Below are 24,674 nucleotides of genomic sequence, written 5' to 3' on the forward strand. Positions count from 1 at the left end.
TTTTTCAAGGAAATATAAACAAACATCAAAATTATCGAATATAAAAAGGTACATGGTTCTCCGGTTCATTATATACTGAATAGGTCATCCAATCAGCGTTGAAAATGTCTAATTTATTAAGTTATTTATTTCAACGCATAAATATAGGTACAAGGAAGCACCAGATACATATGCGCCACACAAATCTCATTCGATTTGTGTGAGGGCTGTGATACTGCCCAGGTGTCCAAACTGAAGCAGGTAGTTTTCTGAAGAGGGCACACCCGGAGCCTTTGACCTAAAGGTCTGATCCACAAGGTGGTGGAGCATCGTGAGGAGATGCAGTCACATGGTAGCCGGTGACCAACGATTGATTCATATGCCATTTGTTCCATCAGGATCCTGGAGCCCATGTACACCATTGGTTTGGAATCAGGGTTGTCCGACTCCCCTAGGTGGACTTTCGGTGTCCACCAACCCGGTTAAAGCGCCGTACATTCGCTTTTCGTCCTCTCACTCTCGTAAACAACAGTAATGTCACGAGAAGGCAGTGAGTAGGACTTCCTTGTCAGAGGCTACATACGCGTGGCCATGTGAGAGCATTTCGAGAGGGAGAGCGGACTTTCCCCACTTTCGGCCATACAGGGCATTTGGGGGCAAAAATGTCTAAACTGAACATCAACTCGGCGCCCAATTACTGTGAAACTATTCTCTCTAATTTAGACGAAAGTCCTTATATATATAACGAAAATACATTACACTTTTCATATCGACTCCTACTTCTTATTATCCTATCAATATTTATAAAAGATACAAATTACTTTAAATTTTCACATATTCCCCCCTCACGTATTCATCCATTTCAATTAAAAGACTAATATTTGAACGAAGAATATTCTTTTCGATAAATTCTCTCTTCAGGTTCTACAATTCATATATCCAAATTAATAATCCGAAAAATTGGCCAGGTTAAAGGCAAAGTACATCGTTTAAAGTATGTAAATTTAGGATTGTCAAACCAAATAGAATAAAATTGTTAATGTTGATGTGACTCATATAGAATGTTAACTTGAATCTGTATATACGTAAAGTGAAAATTTAAGATCTGTGATCAGAATAGGTCAGATAGGGTGAGAGATATAATAGTGCAATTACAATTCGATCAAGTGGAATAATAATACAAAAATTTGTGAATAAAGATAAGAGAGACAATTACATTTGACTACGAAAGGTCGTAAGTACAATAGTCAAATTAGGTCATCCAATAGCTAAGATTACTATTGATAAATTGGCCTTGTAGTTGGCCAAGGGAAGAGAAGGGGTTGAAGATATTTCTTCTGTACACATAACTCCGGTTTCTTCATCCTGATGCCTCCGCCGTTTGAAGGACTTTAAGCCTTACAAGCTTTGGCAAAAAAATATTGACCCTATAAATAATTGAAAAAGATTGGTTTATACTGTCACTATGACCAGTTTGTACTAAGTCAGCCAATATCGAACTGTTTACTTTCTTCATCAGACCTTTGCTTAACCACGCTGGGAGGTGTTCACGAGCAAGTATTTCGATAGCTGCATCCCCTCTGAATTTCAATTAATTTAACCATAAAAAATTAATCATGTACAATCTTCTTAAGATTATAAAAACAACCAATCAAACAACAATCATATGTGCGTGCGTGTATGTATGGGTGAGTGGGTGTTACATTTTCAAATTTAAATTACCCCTCCCCCCTCCTCTCCCCGAAAAAAACAACATTTAAAACACAAATTAAATTCATTCAAGGTTAAATGAATTTTCTATATAAAAACAAATGAAAAATCCTTCGAAAAAATAAAAACAAAAAAAAACAACAAAAAACAAAAAAAAACAAACACCAACCAACCTATTGTCCATCCAAATGCCTAGCAACTATTTACTAATATTTATTCTATTACATATATTATTTATACAATATTATAATTGTATCATTCATGAATATACCTTATTATTAAATCAAAATGATCATTATAAGTTACAATGGTCTATAGATGATGACAATAATGATAATAAGATGAAATGGTTAAATTTTAATGTTTGTTATCATTTAAGTAGTAATGAACAATTGGAAATAAAAAATTTAAAATTTTTTGGTATTGGATTTGGGAAATATGATGAACCAATTAATTTAGATATGTATTTATTATATTTTCCATTATATAATAAAGAAATTGAAAATAATTATAAAGATAATTATTTATTTATGGTAAGTGATTGTTTTTTTTGTTTTTTCAATATGATATGAAGTGATCTTATTTTTCATAAATTAGAAGTTAAGAGTTTGCGTACGAGACCTAAGGTTTTGAGTTCGAGTCCTGTGCACAGGATTGTGGTTGTAAACTTTTGAGGACTCCTGGGTTTGAATCTCGCGAGGCGAGGTGAGATCGTGGATGCGCACTGCTGAGGGGTCCTATAATAATAGGACGAAACGGCTGTTCAGTGCTTCCATGTTTTCCATGGTGGTCTAGCTTCAAATGACTCATGATCTCAACTATGAATATACTACATATATATATATATATATATATACTGGGTATTAGACGTCAAATGTTTGCTTACGAGACCGAAGATTCTGGGTTCGAGTCCTGCGAACGGGATTGTGGTTGTAAACTTCTGAGGAATTTCATACTAGGATAAAATCTCAGTCTAGTGCTTCCAGGTTTTCAATAGTGGCCTAGCTTTAATCGACTCATGAATTCAACTGTTAAATTTATATTATATATGTTAGTAATATTTTAAACTATGTATGAAATGTAAAGTTAAACCACTATGAAAAATATGGAAGCACTGGATAGCCGTTTCGTCTTAGTATTTATGTTAAGTGATGTTTTTGTTTTTTCACTGTGATATGAAATGATCTTATTTTTCAAGTATATTAAATATATATATATATCAGAAGGGGTTTTGTGAAAATTTAGTATTTTCATAGTTGAAAGCATGAGTCATATACTCACTAGTGACTGAAAGGTAATTCCTGGAGTTCTAGTGAGAATTAGTAACCAGTGAAGTTCAAACCATGTCTGTTGTGAGATAGGAACTCACTGAAGACAATTGGTGAATTTATAATAGCAAATATACTAAGAATAAAAGGATCGGTTCGGCAAAGAATTCTTTTTTTCTGTGAACAGCTTTGGAAATGAGGTCGCTGAACCGATCTTTCTTATTCTACGTCCAAATGAGTATATTCCATGTACTTAAAGATCTGGTAAGGTTTGGTTAGTTGAGTCATTTGAAAGTTTAGATCATTTGATGAAGCTTCTTGGCCTCTTTACCGGATGAATTTATTCGACCTACACTTCATATACAATCGAGGATGTTTATGTGATACTTATTAACAGATACATCATGGTCCAAAATGTTAGAAATCATAAGTCTATACTGTTTTTTTGACATGGACACTAGTTCAGTGGAACGAACTATCGATTGGCCAATCAAATCTATGACTTTTACGAACACTGTATGAGAAAAACACTCTCTACAACATATATACCTGTACATCCAGCTGATGAGTCACAAATAGGATGAATAATATTTTAAACTATGTACGAAATGTGAAGCTGGACCACCATGGAAAATCTGGAAGCACTGGAAAGGCATTTCATCTTAGTATGGGACTTCTCAGTAATATGCATCCACTATCCCGCTATCAGGACTCAAAACCAGAACCTCCGGTCTCGCGTGTGAACGCCTAACCTCTAGACCACTGAACAGACATTTAGTGGTTTTAATGTTTAACTTTAACCAATTCACAATATTGTACGACTGTCCACCATTGTCTTGAGTGAGTAACTGTCTCACAACAGACACTATTGAACTCCATTGGTCACGGCTTCTCTCTAGAACTTCAGGAAATACCTCTTGGAGACAGATAGGTCCTGGATTTGAATCCTGCGAGCGGGATTGTGGATGTACACTTCTGAGGAGTAACATACTAGAACTAAACAGTTGTCCAGTGCTTCCAGGTTTTCAATGGTGCTCTACCTTTATTCGATGTGTCATTAATATTTTAAACTTTGTATTCAATGTAAAGATTTGAGTTATTCGAATGTTGATGTTTAACCTTTATTGAAATAAATTCATCTTCTACAGACGAACTTAATATAGTAATTTTGCCATAAATTTTATAAAATGTATGCCTTGTAGTTAACAGTAGAATATATAGTCATTATTTCCATACACGAGTCTTGTATGAATTACTTATATACAGCCATTGTATTACAAAAATCAGAGTTAATGCGGCGTATAGAGTACATAAAGTTCGTTACTACTAAGCGAGAAATCAGTGTTAAAATTGAACAACTGTAGGAAGTTAATCACTGTTAGAATAGTTTGATGATAAAGTCTCTGGCTATGACATTTAACGACCGCATTAATTCGCCTTTGACTGCTGTTAGGCACTGGTGATGGGTGTCACCTATGATGATTACTTTGATATTACGTCTCTCTTATATATATGATATTCACGCGAGATTATTATCATTATTATTATATTGATTATAACTTGACACGTTACAACGAATTATAAGCAAAGATGGATAGTGACTAGCAGTGGAATCCAGGATGCGCGTTTCATCCTATTTGGGACTCGTCAGCTGGATGTACATGCATCTCAGAGTCCACGTTCACTCTGGGACTCGAGCCCAGTACCTTTCGCTTCAAATGCCATCTCGTTATCCACTCAGCTATTGAGTCCTGATAGTCACTTGCTTGTGCAATGTGGTGAAGTTTAAATTCACTTGATATTCTTTGTTTGAATCTTTCCGTAGATGTTTAGGACTGCATCGTTTTTAGTTTACTTACTTCAGCTCTTCGTGGATAATTCAGTCACTCAAATATTTTTTTGTTTTCAAATATTTCAAATTTCTCTATTTACTACACGACGTAGTTATTATGTATTGCATTTCTTAATGATTATCTCATCTTATTTTTACTTTTCGAAACATGTTATCTGTTAGACAAGACTAATTATTTACATTGTAATGGCTTTGCTTCATTAATCAATCACCTCGATAACTGTTATAATATAAATCATTACGGTGTTTGAAATCAGAAGTCAATAAGAAGCGGCAACTACAGTTTATGGGCGGATAGCACAGACTACAAAGTTATAAGCACATCGAGTGAATATGAAGCAGAGAAGCGAATATGTATATACGAGCAATTACATAGGCAAATTTATAGTGAAATCGCATAAGGGCATAACAAGATAAAGCAAAAGCTAATAATATTATTAGAGTACATACATACATAGGGAGGAGACGGATGAATCATCGAACGATATTTAAGCAATCAACATTTTAGCTAGAGTCTTTCATGTGATCTAGTGATCATAACAGTACAAATAAGTATGAGAATTGTTACTATTCGAATAACATTGTCTGTTATGTAAGTTAGTAAAGGAGCTTAACCAAAATTAACCATTAATGAAATTGATTTTAGGATAGTTACTATAACTTCGTGAATATTTGTTACCAGTTAACCAGTTATCCAGAAGATACAGGTGTTTATTAACAGTTATCTACGCAAGATACTTCGGATCCGTTGGTAGACACTATCAGTGACAAGTTACTGTGGGAGACAACAAACCAGATTGCAGCGGAGGAAGAAATCAGGAAGAAGAGCTGGAAGTGGATAGGACATACTTTGAGGAAATCACCCAACTGCGTAACAAGACAAGCCCTCACATGGAATCCTCAAGGACAAAGGAGAAGAGGAATACCAAAATACACATTACGTCGAGAAATAGAGACAGACATGAAAAGAATGAACAAAAACTGGATAGAACTAGAAAAGAAGGTTCAGTACAGAGTGTGTTGGAGAATGCTGGTCAGCGGCCTATCCTCCATTGAAGGTAACAGGCGTAAGTAATTAACTAAGTAAGTTAACGCGATAAAACATACCCTTTGAATGTTTTATTGGAATCATTAAATTTTTTAAATTAACATCAACCTGATCCTTTTTTTTCAATACAGGAGGCATATACTGATGAAAATTCAATATTACATATAAGAGACTCTATAGAAAGTCAATTATATACAGTACAATTTCCAAATATGAGAAATATAAATAATAATGATCAACAATTTATTTGTTTTAATTTTGGAAGAATGGCAACTTCTTGTCGTGAAAATGGTTATAGTATTAATGTGAGTTTTACTTCATCTAATAGACTAATTAATTGGTATTATCAGAAAGGGATTTTGTGGAGATTTAGTATTTTCATAGTTGAAAGCGTGAGTCAATTGGAGCTAGACTACCATGGAAAACCTGGAAGCACTGAATGGTCGTTAACATCATGGATGCCAGCTCAGTGATCTTTCGGTTAAGTGCTCTGGCGCGAGACTGGTAGGTCCTAGGTTCGAATCTCGCAAGGCGAGTTCGTGGATGCACACTGTTGAGGAGTCCCATAATAGGACGAAACAGCTCCCCAATGCTTCTAGGTTTTCCATGGTGGTCTAGCTTCCATTGACTCAGGCTTTCAACTAATTAATTGGTGTAAATTGGTCAACATTATTAACAGTTCTGATGTTGCAAGTTATTATTATTATTATCAGTATTATTATTATTATTATTATTATTAGTAGTAGTAGTATAATTAGCTTTATTCAATATTATATTTTTGGTACAATATAGAATTCCTAACACAAAGTATTTCAGTGACATTCTGTTTCTTATTTCTTGATCGATATTGATAATAAATATTGAGTGATTGTCAGTTAGATATTAACATTTCAGCAGTCGACATCTGAGTAATATTCATTCTTTACGAGGCTTATGGATAGCTATCATTATGTCTTCGATTATAAATTTTTTGAAGTTTGTACAGAGAAAGGTCGTAAATTTTCATGGTAGCAACTGAATAGTTTATGCAATTATTCGACATAATGATCTGTTCAGACAAACAAGGAAATAGAAAACCTTTTGAAAAATACAGATGGCAGGAAAAAGTGACCCAGATATTGAAGCAAGCTGACCAGGTATGTTTCTCCTATTTGAGGCTAAAAAGGTTAGGAATAAATAAACGAGATGATTGTCCGAGATCGTTCACATGAAGATATAGCCGAATATGCATGTAGGGTGATACATTATCACATAAATCACATACATTCAAAACTATTCAAAATTATGGATAAATGTTTGTTTTATTTCGGAAGTGAATTCAGCCACAATACAACAATACTACAATACCGAAAATATATGTATTGTTTAGAGGAAATCAACATGTTGTAGAGAAAGGGAATGAATATTCAGGAAGTTATGTAATATGTTTGGAAGAAGAAGAAGAAGGAACAGAGACTGGAAATGTGTGGTGGAGTGGAAATCATGTTGGATTGCACGATTACGTTGTCTATTCGAATGCCAAAATATCTATTTATGAGAAGAATGCTTTTCACAGGTAGAGAGACAAAGAGTAATTCACAATCAATCAACATACATTTACAATGCGACTGGTACACATGTAAAGTACAAGTTCGCCTCATATTAACAACAACAAATCAGTGATGCTTCTACATTGATAAGGCTACTACTACTATTACTACGACTACTACTACTACTACTACTACTACTATATCTACTACTACTCAATTCTATCAGACTTCAGCTCGATGTGATTATTTTGAGTGAGAATGAATGATAAATATTTGTGTTATTTTGGAAGTGAATTCAGCCACAATACAACAATACTACAATAAACAAAACTGCAATACCGAAAACGTATGCATGTATTGTTTGAAGGAAATCAACATGTTGTAGAGAATGGGAATGAGAATAGTCAGGAAGTTATGTTATACGTTTGAAAGAAGAAGAAGGAACAGAGACTGGAGATGTGTGGTGGAGTGGAAATGATGTTGGATTTGTGCGAATTTTTTGTGACTCGAAACGTTATTTTTCGCCTGTTTATAGCGGTGTTATTTTTGTGTTTTTCAAAATTATGTTTGAAATTGTTAGTACTGATGGTGATGTTGTATGTTTTGTTTGTCGTACGGAATTCTGGAATCTAATTCACCTGTGGATTTTCCCGTGCTATTTATAATATTTCGTAGTGGGTGATGACTAGAAGTTTTTTTCTGATGATGGGAGACATGTTGTCTTCTTAAGGATGATTGTTTTTTAACAGCCGTTTTGTATTTGTGAGTGAATTGGTCAATGTCAACTTATAAAAACATGAAATGTTATTTTGGAATAATGAGTGTATGACAACTGTTTAATTACTGTGTAAATTATCACTGAACTACATATCTTCAGTGAATATGACAATTTGATCAGTAGGAAGATGTGAGTCCATCTTCGAGTTTAGGAATTCATTGTCAATAGAATGTGTTGTAAAACGGTTCTTCCTTTAGCTTGTGATGATAACTGTGATGATTCAATATTTAACTTGTCCATATTCTATGGTGTCACCAGACTTTAATACATAGTGATGAGGATTTATATTTCAACATTTTGTCAAGATATTAAAATCTGTTTACTTGTTATATCTTCCAAACACCTGGTCTTCTATTCTATTGGTGCCGTGATCGAGAGTAGTTCACAAGATTTTACTCGGGAGGACGATCACTTACGCCTGTTACCCCTTGTCGAGGAACATAGGCCGCACACAACCATTCTCCATCCAACTCTGTCCCAAACAATCATTTCCAGTTCTTTACAGTTAACATTCATCCTTTTCATATCTGCTTCTATTTCCCGACGCAATGTGTCCTTTGACTTTCCCCTTTTCCGCTTCCCTTCACCATTCCAAGTTAGGGATTGCCTCGTGATGCAGTTTGGTGATTTCCTTAATGTATGTCCTATCCACTTCAAACGTCTTTTTCTAAATTCCTCTTCAACTGGAACCTACTGGTTTGTCCTCTACCATAAAACGCTGTTGCTGATAGTATCCGGCCAATGGATGTTGACTATTTTGCGTAGACAACTGTTTATAAATACCTGCACCTTATTGACGATGGATGTAGTAGTTCTCCACGTTTCATCTCAGTACAGTATAACTGACTGTCTTGACGTTCGTGTTGAATATTCTCACTTTGAAATTAGTTGATAGTTGTTTTGAGTTCCATATGTTCTTCAGTTGTAGGAATGCTGTCCTTCCATTGCCAATCCTCCGATCCTCCTTGTTTATCAATGATGCTTCCCAGGTACGTGAATGTTTCCACCTCTTCCTGAGTTTCACCATCAAGTGTGATTGGGTTGGTGTTCTCCGTGATGTATTTGAGAATCTTGCTTTTTCCTTTGTGTATGTTGAAGCCTATTGATGCCGAGACTGCTGCTACATTTCTCTCTTCGTCTATATTCGTTCGTGTGTATGAGAGAGGAGGGCTAGGTCAACTGCGAAGTCCAAATCATCTAATTGATTCTGAGATATCCATTGTATTCCGATTTTACTCGTCGTAAAGTATAAATTCTCAATATAGATACAATTGATCCTCAATTTATCTAATGCTTACTTTTTTACTTTCATTTAGAATCAAACCACTCATCTGTTCCTATTCCATAGTATATATGATCATATCAGTAGACATGATGTCATCTATCAAATGTGGTTACATCGTATTGGATTAACTCCAATGATTTCATTGAATAATTTAGAAATGAAACAAATTCCATATAAGAAGATTTTATTACAATTAATCAAGAGTTCATCATATACTGATTTTAAAGTGACTGAAGATATTAAAATCTTTTCATTACATGTTCATAAAGTGAGTAGTATCATTATGTGATCTTACTTTCTTATGTGTACCATTTATTTGTTTGTTTTTAGTTCGTATAAACTGTCTACTTAATTCACTGCATTTCAGTAATATCAATTACTACTTCTAAGCAAAGATGGATAGTGGCTAGCAGTGGAATCCAGTTTGACGCGCGTTTCGTTCTATTTGGGACTCGTCATCTGGATGTACCAGCTTGATGTTCACTCTGGGACTCGAACCTAGTACCTTTCGCTTCAAACGCCATCGTGTTATCCACTTGACCACTGAGTCCTGATAGCCACTAGAGACTGACCAGTTGCAGTCCTAAACATCAATGAAAAGATTCAAACAAACAATATATCATATATATATCATATTCGTTTAATTTGTGATGAATGATAATTGTGTACATGCCAAGTCATCAGTTTTAACGATTTCATAGATCTTTTCATTTTAGTATAACACTATCGCGTTATCCATTCAGCTACTGAATCCTAATAGCCACTTGCTTAAACCAATTAGAGACTGACCAGTTGTAGTCCTAAACAACAATGGGAAGATTCAAACATACAATACAAAATGAATTTAATTACTACTTATGTTTATTTAATTAAGAATTTTTTGATAATTCTTATGTAAGACTGTTTAACTGATAGTGGCATTGATGAAATGTATATTGAATTGATTAATTAACTTCGGAAAATCATTGAAAAGTGTCAGTTGATGAGTTTAAATAATTTTTTTTGAATATCAAAGTAAACCTGAGCTATGCGTACAGAAGAAATATCTTCAACCCCTTCTCTTCCCTTGGCCAACTACAAGGCCAATTAATCAATAGTAATCTTAGCTATTGGATGACCTAATTTGACTATTGTACATACGACCTTTCGTAGTCAAATGTAATTGTCTCTCTTATCTTTATCAAAAGGGTTTTAGTGTGGAGATTTAGTATTTTCGTAATTTAAAGCGTCAGTTCATTGAAGCTAGACCGCCAGGGAAAACCTGGAAGCGCTGGACGGCCGATCCGACCTATTGTGGGACTCCTCAGCAGTGCGCATCCACGACCTCGCCTCGCGAGATTCAAACCCAAATCTTTGTATTATTGTTATTGTTATTATTATTAGTTGAACATCATTATTAATCTCCTCTAGACATGATTCATTCACATCGCATTGATCCCTCCTTATTACGTCTTACTAATTTTTCACACAATATAGTCTTCCACTTGATCGAATTGTAATGGCACTACCATATCTCTCTCACTCTATCTGACCCATATTTATTCTAATCACAGATCTTAAATCTTCACAGATTCGAGTTAACATTCTATATGAGTCATATCATCATCGACGATTTTATTTTGTTTGGTTTGACAATCCTAAATGTACATGCTTTACACGATGTACTTTGCCTTTAACCTGACCATTTTTCCGGATTATTAATTTGGATATATGAATTGTAGAACCTGAAGAGAGAATTTATCGAAAAGAATATTCTTCGTTCAAATATTATTAGTCTTTGAATATGATGGAAGATCTTTAAACATTTATTATCAGTTAATGAATAAAGTAACTTCCATATTGTTTTTCAGTCTTCTTTGAATGATTCATCAAATAAAGTTGATATGTTACTGAAAACATTGATTGATTTTATTTATAATCTTGAAAATGAAATCGTTTACCTTCCGAAATATGACGGTGGAGTTTCAATGCATTCAGAAGTATAAGTAATATGACAATATATACAGCTGATTTCAAAATCTAATACATGTATCATCCCTATTGATCAGTTTAGTGGATAATGTGTCTGAGTGGTTTAGTACGAACCATGTATGAATATCTACACTGGAATACAGGGTATTCGGATTAATGTATTATAAATAAGACAAGACGGAACTCCTAGACTCTACTGATAGATGTTAGGTATTATTTTACTTAGAACGCTTATTTCTGACTTTAATTTTTATTTAAACCTTTTAATTTAGGTTGAAGTACCTGCAGTTGAAACAACGTACTGGTGCAAAACTATTGAACTACCTTATTTCTCAGAACCACATCATATAGTCAGGGTAAATTTATTTTAAAAACCATTGTTAAGATCATTTGAATATCATATCATATCTCTCTTCCCATACTATATCCTTATATACAACCTTTCTTTTATATATTGACACCACTAAATTAACTACTTCTATGAATTCGGTGTTCATCATGTTGTGCTAACGAGGTATGGCAACTTGGACCGATGCATATTTATGTGCCTGGTCCTACGTTGTAGTTGACTGACTGACTTTAAATGCCCTATATTTTACAACCACAAAATACATTTGGATTGATAAAAAGCTATTCGGACGCTTATCCTGTTTATAGTTAATCTGGCTCATATATTCACCTTACATTACACATGTACATTTTATGTAGTGGTCATTTTTATTGTTTGGTTGAAACAGATAGATCAAAGATCAATTTGTAAGCATTGTAACTGAAATTCGAAACATTAACCCTCAATATTACAGGCACACCTTGTTGACGAGTGCCAAGTAGCACGAAACCCGGGTCCAGGGTTTCCTGTTGACCACCTCCAACCACCATCTTATCTGAAATCTTAACTAATTAGCCGCCAGTTGAGAGTATATTAAATGGAGTACAAAAGAAAGATTATCGTATTCCGAAAGCGATAAGTACCATTCAGAGAACACTACTATTTTAATGTGATTTTAAGATTTATATTGGTGCCCACATTCAAAATTATCTGTGAAATATAATGAAAGGCAAACAGTTCTCTTAGTGAATAGGTTCCGGGAAGAAATTTTTTTAATAACAAGAGGTTACTCATTGTTCCAAAGACGGCTACTAGGTTCACAAAACATCAGAGCCTAGTTAAGGGATGAGAGTAAACAATAAGACTTATCTTCAAGTTGGTTGAGTTCAAAAACCTAATGGATATCTATCAAAGTCGACAAAAGCGGAGCAAAATATTAAGAAATCCATATCAATTGGACATACATTAGAGAAATTAGTTTAACTAGGCTAACACAATAAGTAATGACGTCATAACGAGTCATTTAGATGAACATTAACCAATCATTTTTTTAAAATCATGTACCGATCAATGTTAGACCACCAGAGAAACCTGGAGCATTTGGGTTCCCATTTCGTTCTAGTATGGGGCTCCTGAACTGTGCGCATTTATGGTCCCACACGCTGGATTCCAACCCATGACCTTCAGTCTCGTGCGAACGCTTAAGCTCTAAACCATATAGTCGGGGACAAACGGTGTTAATGTCTTACTCTTACCAATCCACGATATTGCGCGATCATCTTCCGTTGTCTTCTGCCGGTAACTGCCTCAAGCAAGATGTAGTTTTACTCCACTGGTCATGGCTTCTCACTAGATTTCCGAGACTCGCCTCTTAAAACTAGCAACTAGTTAACTCATGTTGATGTTCACTTTGACGTTGTGTAAATTGTTGAATTTCGTTGAAATCATGAGCCCATCAATGTTAAACTGCCATTAAGGAGTGACATACTAGGACGAAACGGTCATTCAATGCTCTAAAGTTTTCAGTACTAGTTTAACACTGATCAGCTCATGATTTCAATGAAATTCAACTATCCCCACAACCCCGAAATGAACGTTGCATTTTTTACTCCCATAAATATCAATGAACTTTACTTTTTAATGATAAAACCTCATTTTTTCTTTCATCAATCAAGTATGAAAATGATATACAAGAAAGAAGTCAAGGATTTATTCATCATATGGAAGTTTTTCGTTGTCCTGGACATAATAAACGTTACTATGATGCACCATGTAATTCAGAAACAAAACCAGAAGATTTAATTGACTGTAGAGAAGTAATAGCAGCATGGGCTATGGGTTCAACAGTAAGTTAACTTTAATGGAATATGAATGCAGTCTAATGATACGTAAATAAGTAATATTTTCATAGTTGAAATCATGAGTCAATTGAAGCTAGACCACCAGGGAAAACCTACAAGCACTAAACGGCCGTTTCATCCTATTATGGGACTCCTCGACAGTGTGTATCCACGATCCCGCACTCGCGAGATTCGAACCCAGTACTTTAGTAACTAACTCAATGAATATATATTTTAATTTATTAAATCAATTCACATTAACCACAAATTAAAGGAAACATTTTCTTGATGAATAATACAGGTCAAAATCCATTTTCAATTCAGCATTAAAGTTTCAATACTACGATCGTTTATCGGCTACTAGATGTTCTCTGTCCAAAATTCAAGCCTGGATCCAAAAAGATTACATTACAATCGGTTAGTGATGTAACAATTATGAACAGAACTACTATTCAACTCTATCCTTTCACATTACATTTGTCACCTGTTAATACACACAAATACACAAGTATGTCTCATATAAATCACCTTGACCGGAATGATATGACATTGACTTTGTTAGACCTATTTTTTTGGTTGATTGTACTAAATACTTTCTTGCTTTTTTCCTATGTACTGAAGAGGTGGCTAATATTCATTGGTGACACTCTACCCAATGCTGAATTTATTTGCGTTTAACAAGTTAAACCCCAGTAATGATAACCACGTTCTTTTAAAAGTAATAAATTGATGTTGAAGATACGACCGGTATTGTAATTTTGCAACTAGTAACCAGTAACACCTTCTATATTCGAAGAGTCCCCCAATCGGTTAAAATCTGAAGTCAGATGCGAAGAGATTGGAAAGATATATTTGATGCGTTATCAATATATCGAGAAGCGTTTACTCTAATCTGGCTATTGAACGTAGGAGCTGTTTCCTACGCTGGGTCGTAACGTCATCTGGTGCGGATGAATGACCGAAAGCCTTCAGTTAAACAAGTCCACTTAAAACAATGTGGTCAGCATCCAATGTCGAAGACTTAAAGAGCTATTGATTTTGGGGAATTATTTACAGCTACAATGTCCAATTATGTTTTAACATACACTGAACTTGTATTTATCAGGTTTATAAAAATTATCATTCTAATATGAGCAGGTAAGGTACACTAACTGTTGTATCAATACAAAGCCACATAAACAACAATTATTTCCTAACTGAAAGCTTATTAGAACATCACATGTACTTACACTTAGCATAGCTGGTCGTTAAGCAAATTATCTTATTAATAAACTGAGTTTCTATAGGTTTTTTTACATCTTTCTATCTATCGTTAGTCTATCCAAATAGTAAGTCCATTAGTGTATCGTCAATTCATTCATTAAAACTTAAAAACTAATTATTGTTCATATTCTTATTTTGTCAAAATAAGTCTTTTTTTAAAAAGTGTAAATTAACCAACTGGTGGCCTGCTTAAGTATCTGGGCTACCTGTTCCTGTCATCTATATATTTCAACAACTTATCTAATTTTATAGAGTTGAGATCATGAGTCAATTGAAGCTAGACCGCCATGGAAAACCTGGAAGCACTGGACGGAAGTTTCTTCCTATTGTGGGACGCCTCAACAGTGCTCATCCACGATCCCGCCTCGCTAGTGACTGGTTCCATAAGGTATTTCCTGGAGTTCTAGTGAGAAGCAGTAACCAGTGGAGTTCAACCAGGTCTGTTGAGAGATATCATTTCACTGATGACATTGGTGAAATGGTCGCTCAATTTCGTGAATTAGTTGAAGTTAGACATTAACGCCGTTGGATACTGGCTCAGTGGTCTAGTATTTAAGCGCTTGGGCGCGAGACTGGTAGGTCCTGGGTTCGAATCTCGCGAGGCGAAATCGTGGATGTGCACTGCTGAGGAGTCCCACAATAGGACGAAACGGCCGTCCAGTGCTTCCAGGTTTTCCATAGTGGTCTAGCTTCAACTTATTCATGATCTCAACTCTATAAAATTACTAAAATCACAAAATCCCTTCTGATAATTATCTAATTATGTTTGTTTTAATACATCATTATGGCTATTAATCATACAACCTATTCAGGTGCGTTTCTGAAAAGTATACAACCTTTCGCTGTAAAGGTTACAGGAGGCCTAATCAGAGATATTGTGGTTGCTGGCTGTTACGTCTAGCCGATTATGAACGCTATATTTCGCTTCCCTAAGCCAGTTCCGTACCCCCGAGCTAGAACTATACACCGACTTGAAGACCAGAGAAAAGGCACAAAGTGTGAGGGAAGCACTTTACTGCAGGGTTCCTTTATGTACAGAAAATACAGGGATTTTATAGTAAATTAAGAGACCTTGTGATTTACCGAAAGTTCTAGAATACTGCTAAACATAGTAGCAGTGTGTTAATCAGCCAATCAGGATCTCGTTATTTTAGTAATATAACTTCACACAACTTCTAATTAATCGCTGATTGGTTGGGGCTCTTTATGAGCCTCTGGAGGCTCTGTTAGAGTTCTCCGGAAGCCGACTCAACACTGGCATTATGCTGCGAGAAGAATGTACATTATCCAGATGTTGATTGACTGGGCTGCTAACTTCTAACTGGCGATCACTCAAATATTTATCGTCAGGATCGACGAAGAAGTAAGAAACGGAAACTTGTTGAAATACTTTGTGCTAGGAATTCTATATTGTACCAAAAATATAATATTGAATAAAGCTAATAATTATTATTACTATTACAAAACATTACTAGGGATTAACTTTTCCAGAAGAAGCTGGATATCCTATTGGAGGATTAAGTGGTAAAGAATATGCAGTGATTGAAATACATTATTATAATCCAGATAATATATCAGGTAAGTTCAATTATCACAAGGGGGTTTTGTGGAGATTTTAGTAATTTTATAGTTAAGATCATGAGTCAGTTGAAGCTAGACCACCATGGGAAACCCGCAAGCACTGGACGGCCGTTTCGTCCTATTATGGGACTCCTCAGCAATGCATATCCACGATCCCGCTCTCGCGAGATTCGAACCCAGGACCTACCAATCTCAAGCCAGAGCCCTTAACCGATAGACCACTGAACCGGCATCCAATGGTGTTAATGTCTAACCTCAACCAATCCACGAAATTGCGCGACCAACTTCCATTGTACCGAGGTAGATACCTGTCTCTACCTGACATGGATTAGCTCCACTGGCCACGACTTCTCACTAGAACTCCAGGAATTACCTCATGGAGCCAGTCACTAGTGAGCATATGATCAATTAATTGATAGTCTGAATTTTAATTTACCTAAAATTGATTGAGTAATATAGGTAAGTTAGGTAATAGATTTTGACTATTTACTTCATGTTTAATATTTTAGCTGTAAATAATTCCCCCAAAATCAATAGCTTTTTAAGCGTTCGACATTGGATGCTGACAACATTAGTTTAAGTGAACTTGTTTAGCTGAAGGCGTTCGATCATGCATCCGCACCAGATCACGTTACAACACAGCGTGGGAAATATCTCTTACGATCACTAGCCAGATTAGCTCAATCGCTCCTTAATATATTGATAACGCATCAAATATATCTTTCCAACTTCTTCGCTTCTGACTTCTGATTTTAGCTGAGTGTGACACGATTCAATTATAGAAGGTTTTACTGGTTTATAGTTGTCAAACTACAATACTGGTGGTATCTTCAATATCAATGATGTCGTTCAGAAGGACGATGACAGCTCCACGACCAAACCATCCAGCTCAGGGAACAAAACTCCATCAAAATCAATTTAAGTCAGAATGTTAACGGTGAAATAAAGTAATGAACAATATTGGAGGTGGACAAAATAATGACTAGCGGACCTCAGTCTGTCCAGAAGCAAGATAAATATGAATTATTTTAGAGAAACATGGTAAAAAATATTTCAGTAAATATGTTGTATGGTGGCTAGACTTGATTTGAGTTGGTTGGATTATATTCTGTTTAATGTGATATCAGTATAATGTTTTGAAGATCATCAAGTTTTTGGTTGAGATCATGAATCGATTCATGTTTGATCACCATTGAAAACCTGGAAGCACTGGACGGCCGTTTCGACCTATTATGAGACTCCTAGGTAGTGCACACTCACGATTCCGCTCGTGGAATTCGAACCCAATACCTTCGGTCTCGAAAGCGAACACTTAACCTTTAGACCACTGAACCAGAACTCAACAGTGTTATTGTCTAACTACGTTATTTATGTCCCTGGACTAAAACATGTGTGAAGCACACAATCGAATTAATCCTGTAAAATGCAGCTTATTTTGTATAAATTAAATTAAAATCTTCTATCTCTCATTTTTCTATTAATCTGTAAGTCAGTCGAAATCATTCTGAAACATTCAAATAACATTAACAATAGTTAAGTTTCCCTTTACTTTCTATAATTCTAACCATCACTCCAAAATTTTGACTTGACCCTTGAAGTCAACAGTTTTTGTCTAAAGTTGAGGTGGAATATTAAATTGCATTTGTGTATTTTGAAATCACTGCACAACTAGTTGTAGATTGTCATTGTTAGACCGTTTCCCAACCATCATGCGAGGTGTATATTAACGAGTTAGCATACTTATCAGGTTGTTCAACTGATGTATATTCCCTAGCAAGAGCAACTGAAATCGTAAATACACATGATTGTAGCAAAACCAGGTAACTTATCGTCTAGTTGAGGAACCACTGTAAGTCTCCCGAAAAATTTTAGACAGATAGTAGCTAAATAAAAATCCCTATTCACTGTTCCAGTCAATCTATCCCATAGTGCATCGTTATTCAGTGAGTGCAAAAATGGTTAGAATTAGAAATTATGCTACTTTTTAAGTTCTAATTCTATTTGATTTTTCATCTTTTTTTAAATGTTAATTTAAGAACCGGTTAAAATTGTCACTGTACTTCTTAGTTTTGCCATATTCATCAACAGTAAATGTTCTAAGTACTAAGTATTGGAAGGTTCTATTAGCTCTGAATAATGTATAAGCTATTACCTACTTACTTACATGCTTACTTCACCCAAATACGTCACAAGGCAAGCCCTCAAAAGGAATTCTGAAGGCCAAAGGAGAAGAGGAAGACCAAAGACTACATTACGCCGAGAAATGGAGATAGACATAAGAAAAATGGAAGGAAATTGGATAAAACTAGAAAGGAAAGCCCAGTACAGAGTGAGTTGGAGAATGCTGGTCGGCGACCTATGCTCCATTGCGAGTAACAGGCGAAAGTAAGTAAGTAAAGTACATGCTTACTTGCTTACCTACTTACTCATCCACTTACCTACATACTTGCTTACTTACTTGCATCTGTTACCCCTCGTTAAGGTTCATTAACCTCTTATACATCATCATATTTCGGATTTTCAGCAGAAATCCAAGTCTCTATGTAAAATCTGATTGATAATTAACTATCATATTAGCATATAGATAACAGTTTTATATTGTCTCTTTACTTTTTAGGTATCATAGATAATAGTGGATTTCGTTTCTATATTACTAATCAATTAAGAAAATATGATGTTGGTATAATGGAACTTGGTTTAGTCTATACACCGAATAATTTTATTCCATTTAAACAGTCAAATTTTTTTCTTTCTGGATATTGTGATTCTCAGTGTACTGATATAGTAAGATGTATATAGTTTTTTTTTCTTATTTATAATTTTATTTACTGAGTGTTATAACTTGTGGCCGAGTGGATGCCCAGTTAATGTATGACGTGATAAGACCGCCAATCAGAGAGTAACGAATTGTCGATTGGAACAATGACACACGAAAACCGTATGAGCAGTCTAGAGTGCTTATCGGTCCTACTTCTGCCTAGCCCAGCCAGTTAAGTTCAGAACACCAATAACAGCCTCTGTGGTATGAATCCTTGTATTTCAAACATACTGAGTTTATATACCAAACAGACTGACCAAATCGTACCAATAAAATAGAAAATAACCTGTGTACAAGATTTAGCCAAATGTGGTTGTGAGTGTGGGAGGCAGTAACCAATAGACTGGGTATAACTCAAGAATGGTAAACCGTATAATAATAGTCTCTAGGTCAAAATAAAGCTGAGTTATATAGTACTTCTAGTATATGAATTCGATTTTTATTTCTATTCAATAGTACCTAGCTATAGCTGATCATTATAGGGTACTATTCTATTTATGGTCCCATGCAAAGATCTACTACATATATAGGAAACTAATCTGAAATGATCAAAATACAACTTTTCATAAACACATATATATTATAATGTTATGTTACCTTTATAATCAGAAGGGGTTTTGTGGAGATTTCAGTATTTTCATAGTTGAGATCATGAGTCGATTGAAGCTAGACAATCATGGGAAACCTGGAAGCTGAGGGGTTCCACAATAGGACGAAATGGCCGTCCAGTGATTCCAGGTTTTCCCTGATGGTCTAGCTTCATTTGACTCATGATTTCAAATATGAAAATACTGAAATCTCCACAAAACCCCTTCTGATTATATAATTTCAATTTATTTACTTCCTTACTTACGCCTGTTACTCTCAATGGAGCATAGGCCTCCTATCAGAGATTTCAGTTTATTTATTGATTAATTGAAGATGTTATAATTTTTAAAAAAAACACGGATTCGAACTAATGATTATATTATATTATATTATAGACTTTACCAAAACCGAATGGTATATTTGTATTTGCATCACAATTACATACACATTTAACAGGAATCAAAGTTGTTACATATCATATAAGAAATGGTACACGATTACCAGATCTTAATAGAGATAATTATTATTCACCACATTTTCAAGAAATACGTCAACTTGATCAACAAATACAAATAAAACCAGTAAGTAGTATATAACGAATATATGATGAAAAAGTTTTTGTTTTTGATGATTCGTTTCACTTATAGATGATCTTCGTCATGTACGGATATCATTTGGTACATCGATATCAACTGCAAAGTATTCAACGATTCATTCGTCTCAATATAGGATTTCTCGATAGTATGCACTAATGACTCTATCAGTGATCGAAACAGTCTATAAATACTAGTGAGAAGAAACAACTGTTCAACATTACCTGCTATTCTATGTTCATATAACCGATGTCAAGATGTGACGTAATTGAATGTAAACAGTTTACTTGATTAACAAATACCCTGGTACGGCTGAGAGTGGGGAGAGTCAGCTCTCCATCTCGAAATGCTCTCACATAGCCACGCGTATATAGCCTCTGACAGGGAAGTCCTACACGCTGCCTTCTCACAGCCGGAGTGTTGTTTACGAAATTGAGAGGACGAAAAGCGAATGCACGGCGCTTTAACCTGGTTGGTGGACACGGAAAGTCCACCTAGGGGAGTCGGACAACCCTGATTCCAAACCAATGGTGTACATGGGCTCCAGGATCCTGAAGGAACAAATGGCGTATGAACCAATCGTTGGTCACCGGCTACCATGGGACTGCATCTCCTCACGATGCTCCACTGTCTTGTGGATCATACCTTTAGGTCAAAGGCTCCGGGTGTGGCCCCCTAAGAAAACCACCTTTTTCAGTTTTGGCACCTGGGTAGTATCACAGCCCTCACACAAATCAAAAGAGATTTGTGAGACGCATATATATCTGGTGCCCCTTTGTACCAATATTTATGTGTTTAAATAATAATAATAAATAATTAGTATGAAATTAATCAGAATTCATAGTGAGTATTCATGAAACAAGCATGATACTAAGAATTATGACTAAATTCAGTGTAATATATATTGGCCAATAAATTTGATTATAGTTTGATTAGTTAAAAGTTAGAACAGATTTCTTTCAACCAAAAACTTCAGCCACTAGGCTTAAATAAATGTCCTCGCATTGAAAACAAATTTCTCGTGATAACACCATCAAAATAAAATAAATTGATCAGTATGCTGAAGTCACCAAAGTAACACCAAACTCCTTTAGGATTTTGGTGAATTATTACTACCTTAGAAGAGTGATGTAGAAGTAACAAAGCAATAGATTTAGTTGTTATTTCTTGACCAATTGCATGCGCTTGTACTTTAGGAGATTTATGATTGTCACTAGTTGAACTTTTCATTAAACTCAGTCAGTGGGAGAGTAGACAGAGATGACGAAGAAGCGACGACGAGTTTCCCTATCTTTCCGAGTCCTTACTGATCCGTTTAGTCGGACAGCGCATAGACGATAGTCTACTGAGATCCAGTCTAAAAGAGCTAGTTCTGCCCTAGGACTTAATGCTATACCTACTCCAGCAAGGCCATGGGAAGCAGCATCAGGGCTTCCAGATACACGAAGCGTGTATCGAGATGGTTCTTTATTTTGATATGGTGATGTCAGATGAATGACGCTACTCGGATCTTGTATGCGCGTTTCGGAGACGCAGCGCACATCGATGGTGCGAGATCCTAAAGTCCTAGCTAAGGAGGCCTGTCTTCCTAGTTGGCACAATGTTCGGACATTAAAAGTTCCTACATGTAGTCTAGAGCGTGGTTTCAGGAGACCAGGAATAACGTTCCGTGGACTCGAATCGTTTGCCTTAGCGGTGCGAGGTGATAAAAGGACGTGAGAAGGGTTTGTCGTGGAGATAAGAGAGTTATTAGCAGGTGTAGAAAGGATTTGAATGCGACCAACTGGATCTCGTGTGCAGTTACGGGTATGAGGGCTAATATCACTTCCCGACTGCCCACACCGTGGAAGGGTATGTCTTGAGGGACCTGGTTAGCCCACTGCATCACTTCAGGTTACAGACTAATCTTGATCAGATAAAAATTGGAAGGATCAACTAAACATATTTCAACCAGTTATCGTGAATCAATAAATAACTTTTATTCTTTTGAGTTACACAGTTGATAATGGTTAACTCCATTCTAAGTTGTTAGTCGAGTAATATTTAAACACGAAGTTATGGTAAAATGATATCTGGTAATTGTTCAGGTTAATATGTAGTACATGATTTGTTTATTTGAAAGTGTGGATAGATTTCCAGTATTATACAACTTAGGTGATGATGTATATTGTAAACTAACAAGTTGATTACAAATGTAGAACGTTGAATTACAATTCCCATTACTTTAAGTGATTACTGGAAATACTGAGCTTCAAATGTTTACTAAGGATTTGTGGATCATCAAGAACTTCTAAGGGTACCCAAATGGAAGTAAATGAACTTCTTAGGGGATCGCCTACCAATTGTTTGATCTAAACGTTTAATTCACAAAATAATAGAGTAGTGTTATGATGTGCAACCTACAGATGATCGATGGAATAAATACTTTTATATATCATTCACTCTATCAGGATCCTGGGACCCATTTGCAGCTCTAGTAAACCTTACATATCCACTAATCAAATATCACCATTGATCATCGACAATCGTAAAACTGTTAGCTGCTTTATATTATGAGATTTTTTCCTTCTGTGGCATGATATCATTATTTTGATTTCTGTTGGTTACCATCAATCCGTCATTTAGGATCAGTTCAACCTATTAATTACAATATTTATCATTTATTCATCAATTAATGGAAATAAAAACTTTGAATCCAGTTTTCTCCATACATGAATGCCAACCGAATATTCAATGAATATGGAACAGTACTGTATTGTTTTAAATTAAGATTCCTTAACGGTTTGTGTTATGACTTTACAAAAATAAACAAAAGGACGTATGCTAATTCGTTATTGATTTTATGTCCGGCTTTTATCACATGAATTATCCACCGATCGAAATACGATTTTTTCAATACTAACACTGTGACAAATCAATGACGTTCAACTAGTATAAGCAGTCTAGCACCCTTATTGGTCCTTTATCCGCCTAGCCCTTCCAATTAAATCCAGAACACTAATTACAGATTCAACTATGCAAATCTATGCAAATCATTTATTTCAAGCATACTCAGTTTATATACCAGACAAACAGACCTCATCACACCATCAAATAGAAAATAATATTTGTACAGGATCAAGCCAAATGTGGCTGTGAACGTGGGATACAATAATCAATAAACTGAACATAATTTGAGGACAGTAAATCGTTTCATAATAGTCTATAGGTCAAAATGAAGCTTATAATAAGATGAATATAGATATACATAATCTAATCACTGAATAGTTAAACAATAAGAATATATATATATATAATAGTCCATTAATAGGTCCCGTAAATTACCTATACTTATGTCTTCACCAGGATATAACAGTTTGTATTCACCATCACGTTAGCAACAAAACCCTGAATATTTAAGTTACCATTTTAGCTGCTGAATGACCATCACATTATAATCAATATTTTAAACTTAAATCAATTTGAAATAAGTGTGAAATTCACATAGAACCTCTTTAACCTTAATAGTATAATACACTTTTTCTTAAATAGGGTGATACTTTAATTACAAGGTGTACTTATGATACAAGTCAAAAGAATCAAATAACTTTTGGTGGAATAAGAATCAATGATGAAATGTGTTTAAATTATATATTTTATTATCCTAAAATTGATTTGGAATTATGTAAATCGGATATATCTATTGAATCATTAAATATATTCTTGAATACATTGGATGATAAGTAAGAATAAAGTTGTTTGTTGTTTTTCTTTTTATGTATTGATATTATGAAATCAGTTGAATAATAACTGATAGTTGAAAGTGTGAGTCAATTGAAGCTAGACCACCATGGAAAACCTGGAAGCACTGAACGGCCATTTTTATCCTATTGTGGGACTACTCAGCAGTGAGCATCCACGACCTCGCCTCGAGAGATTCGAACCCAGGACCTACCAGTTCAGTTCAAACCATGTCTGTTGTGAGATAGAAACTCACTGAAGAAAATTGGTGAACGGTTGCTCAACTTTGTGGATTGGTCGAATTTAGGCATAAATACCATCGAATGCCGACCCAGTGGTCTATCGGTTAAGGGCTCTGGCGCAAGACTGGTAAGTCCTGGGTTCGAATCTCCCGATGCGAGATCGTGGATGCGCACTGCTGAGGAGTCCCACAATAGAACGAAACGGCTGTCCAGTGCTTGCGGGTTTTCCATGGTGGTCTAGCTTCAATTGATTCATGCTTTCAACTATGAAAATACTAAA

The 24,674-nt window shown here is 35.3% G+C and overlaps 1 protein-coding gene across 1 annotated transcript; it reads left to right on the forward strand.

Annotated features, from left to right (window-relative positions):
- Window positions 1-6,088: 6,088 nt before the first annotated feature.
- Smp_163900 (dopamine-beta-monooxygenase) lies at window positions 6,089-24,635 on the forward strand (the record flags this gene model as incomplete). The annotated part of the gene is made up of 10 exons (XM_018790298.1): window positions 6,089-6,162; window positions 7,227-7,412; window positions 9,513-9,717; window positions 11,300-11,428; window positions 11,693-11,776; window positions 13,425-13,595; window positions 16,328-16,430; window positions 19,051-19,217; window positions 20,235-20,420; window positions 24,414-24,635. The coding sequence occupies 10 exons, from the start codon at window positions 6,089-6,091 to the stop codon at window positions 24,633-24,635; spliced, it is 1,527 nt and encodes a 508-aa protein (XP_018655655.1).
- Window positions 24,636-24,674: the final 39 nt, after the last annotated feature.

This window comes from Schistosoma mansoni, chromosome W, assembly GCF_000237925.1.
Source record: "Schistosoma mansoni strain Puerto Rico chromosome W, complete genome".
Taxonomy (NCBI): Eukaryota; Metazoa; Platyhelminthes; class Trematoda; order Strigeidida; family Schistosomatidae; genus Schistosoma; species Schistosoma mansoni.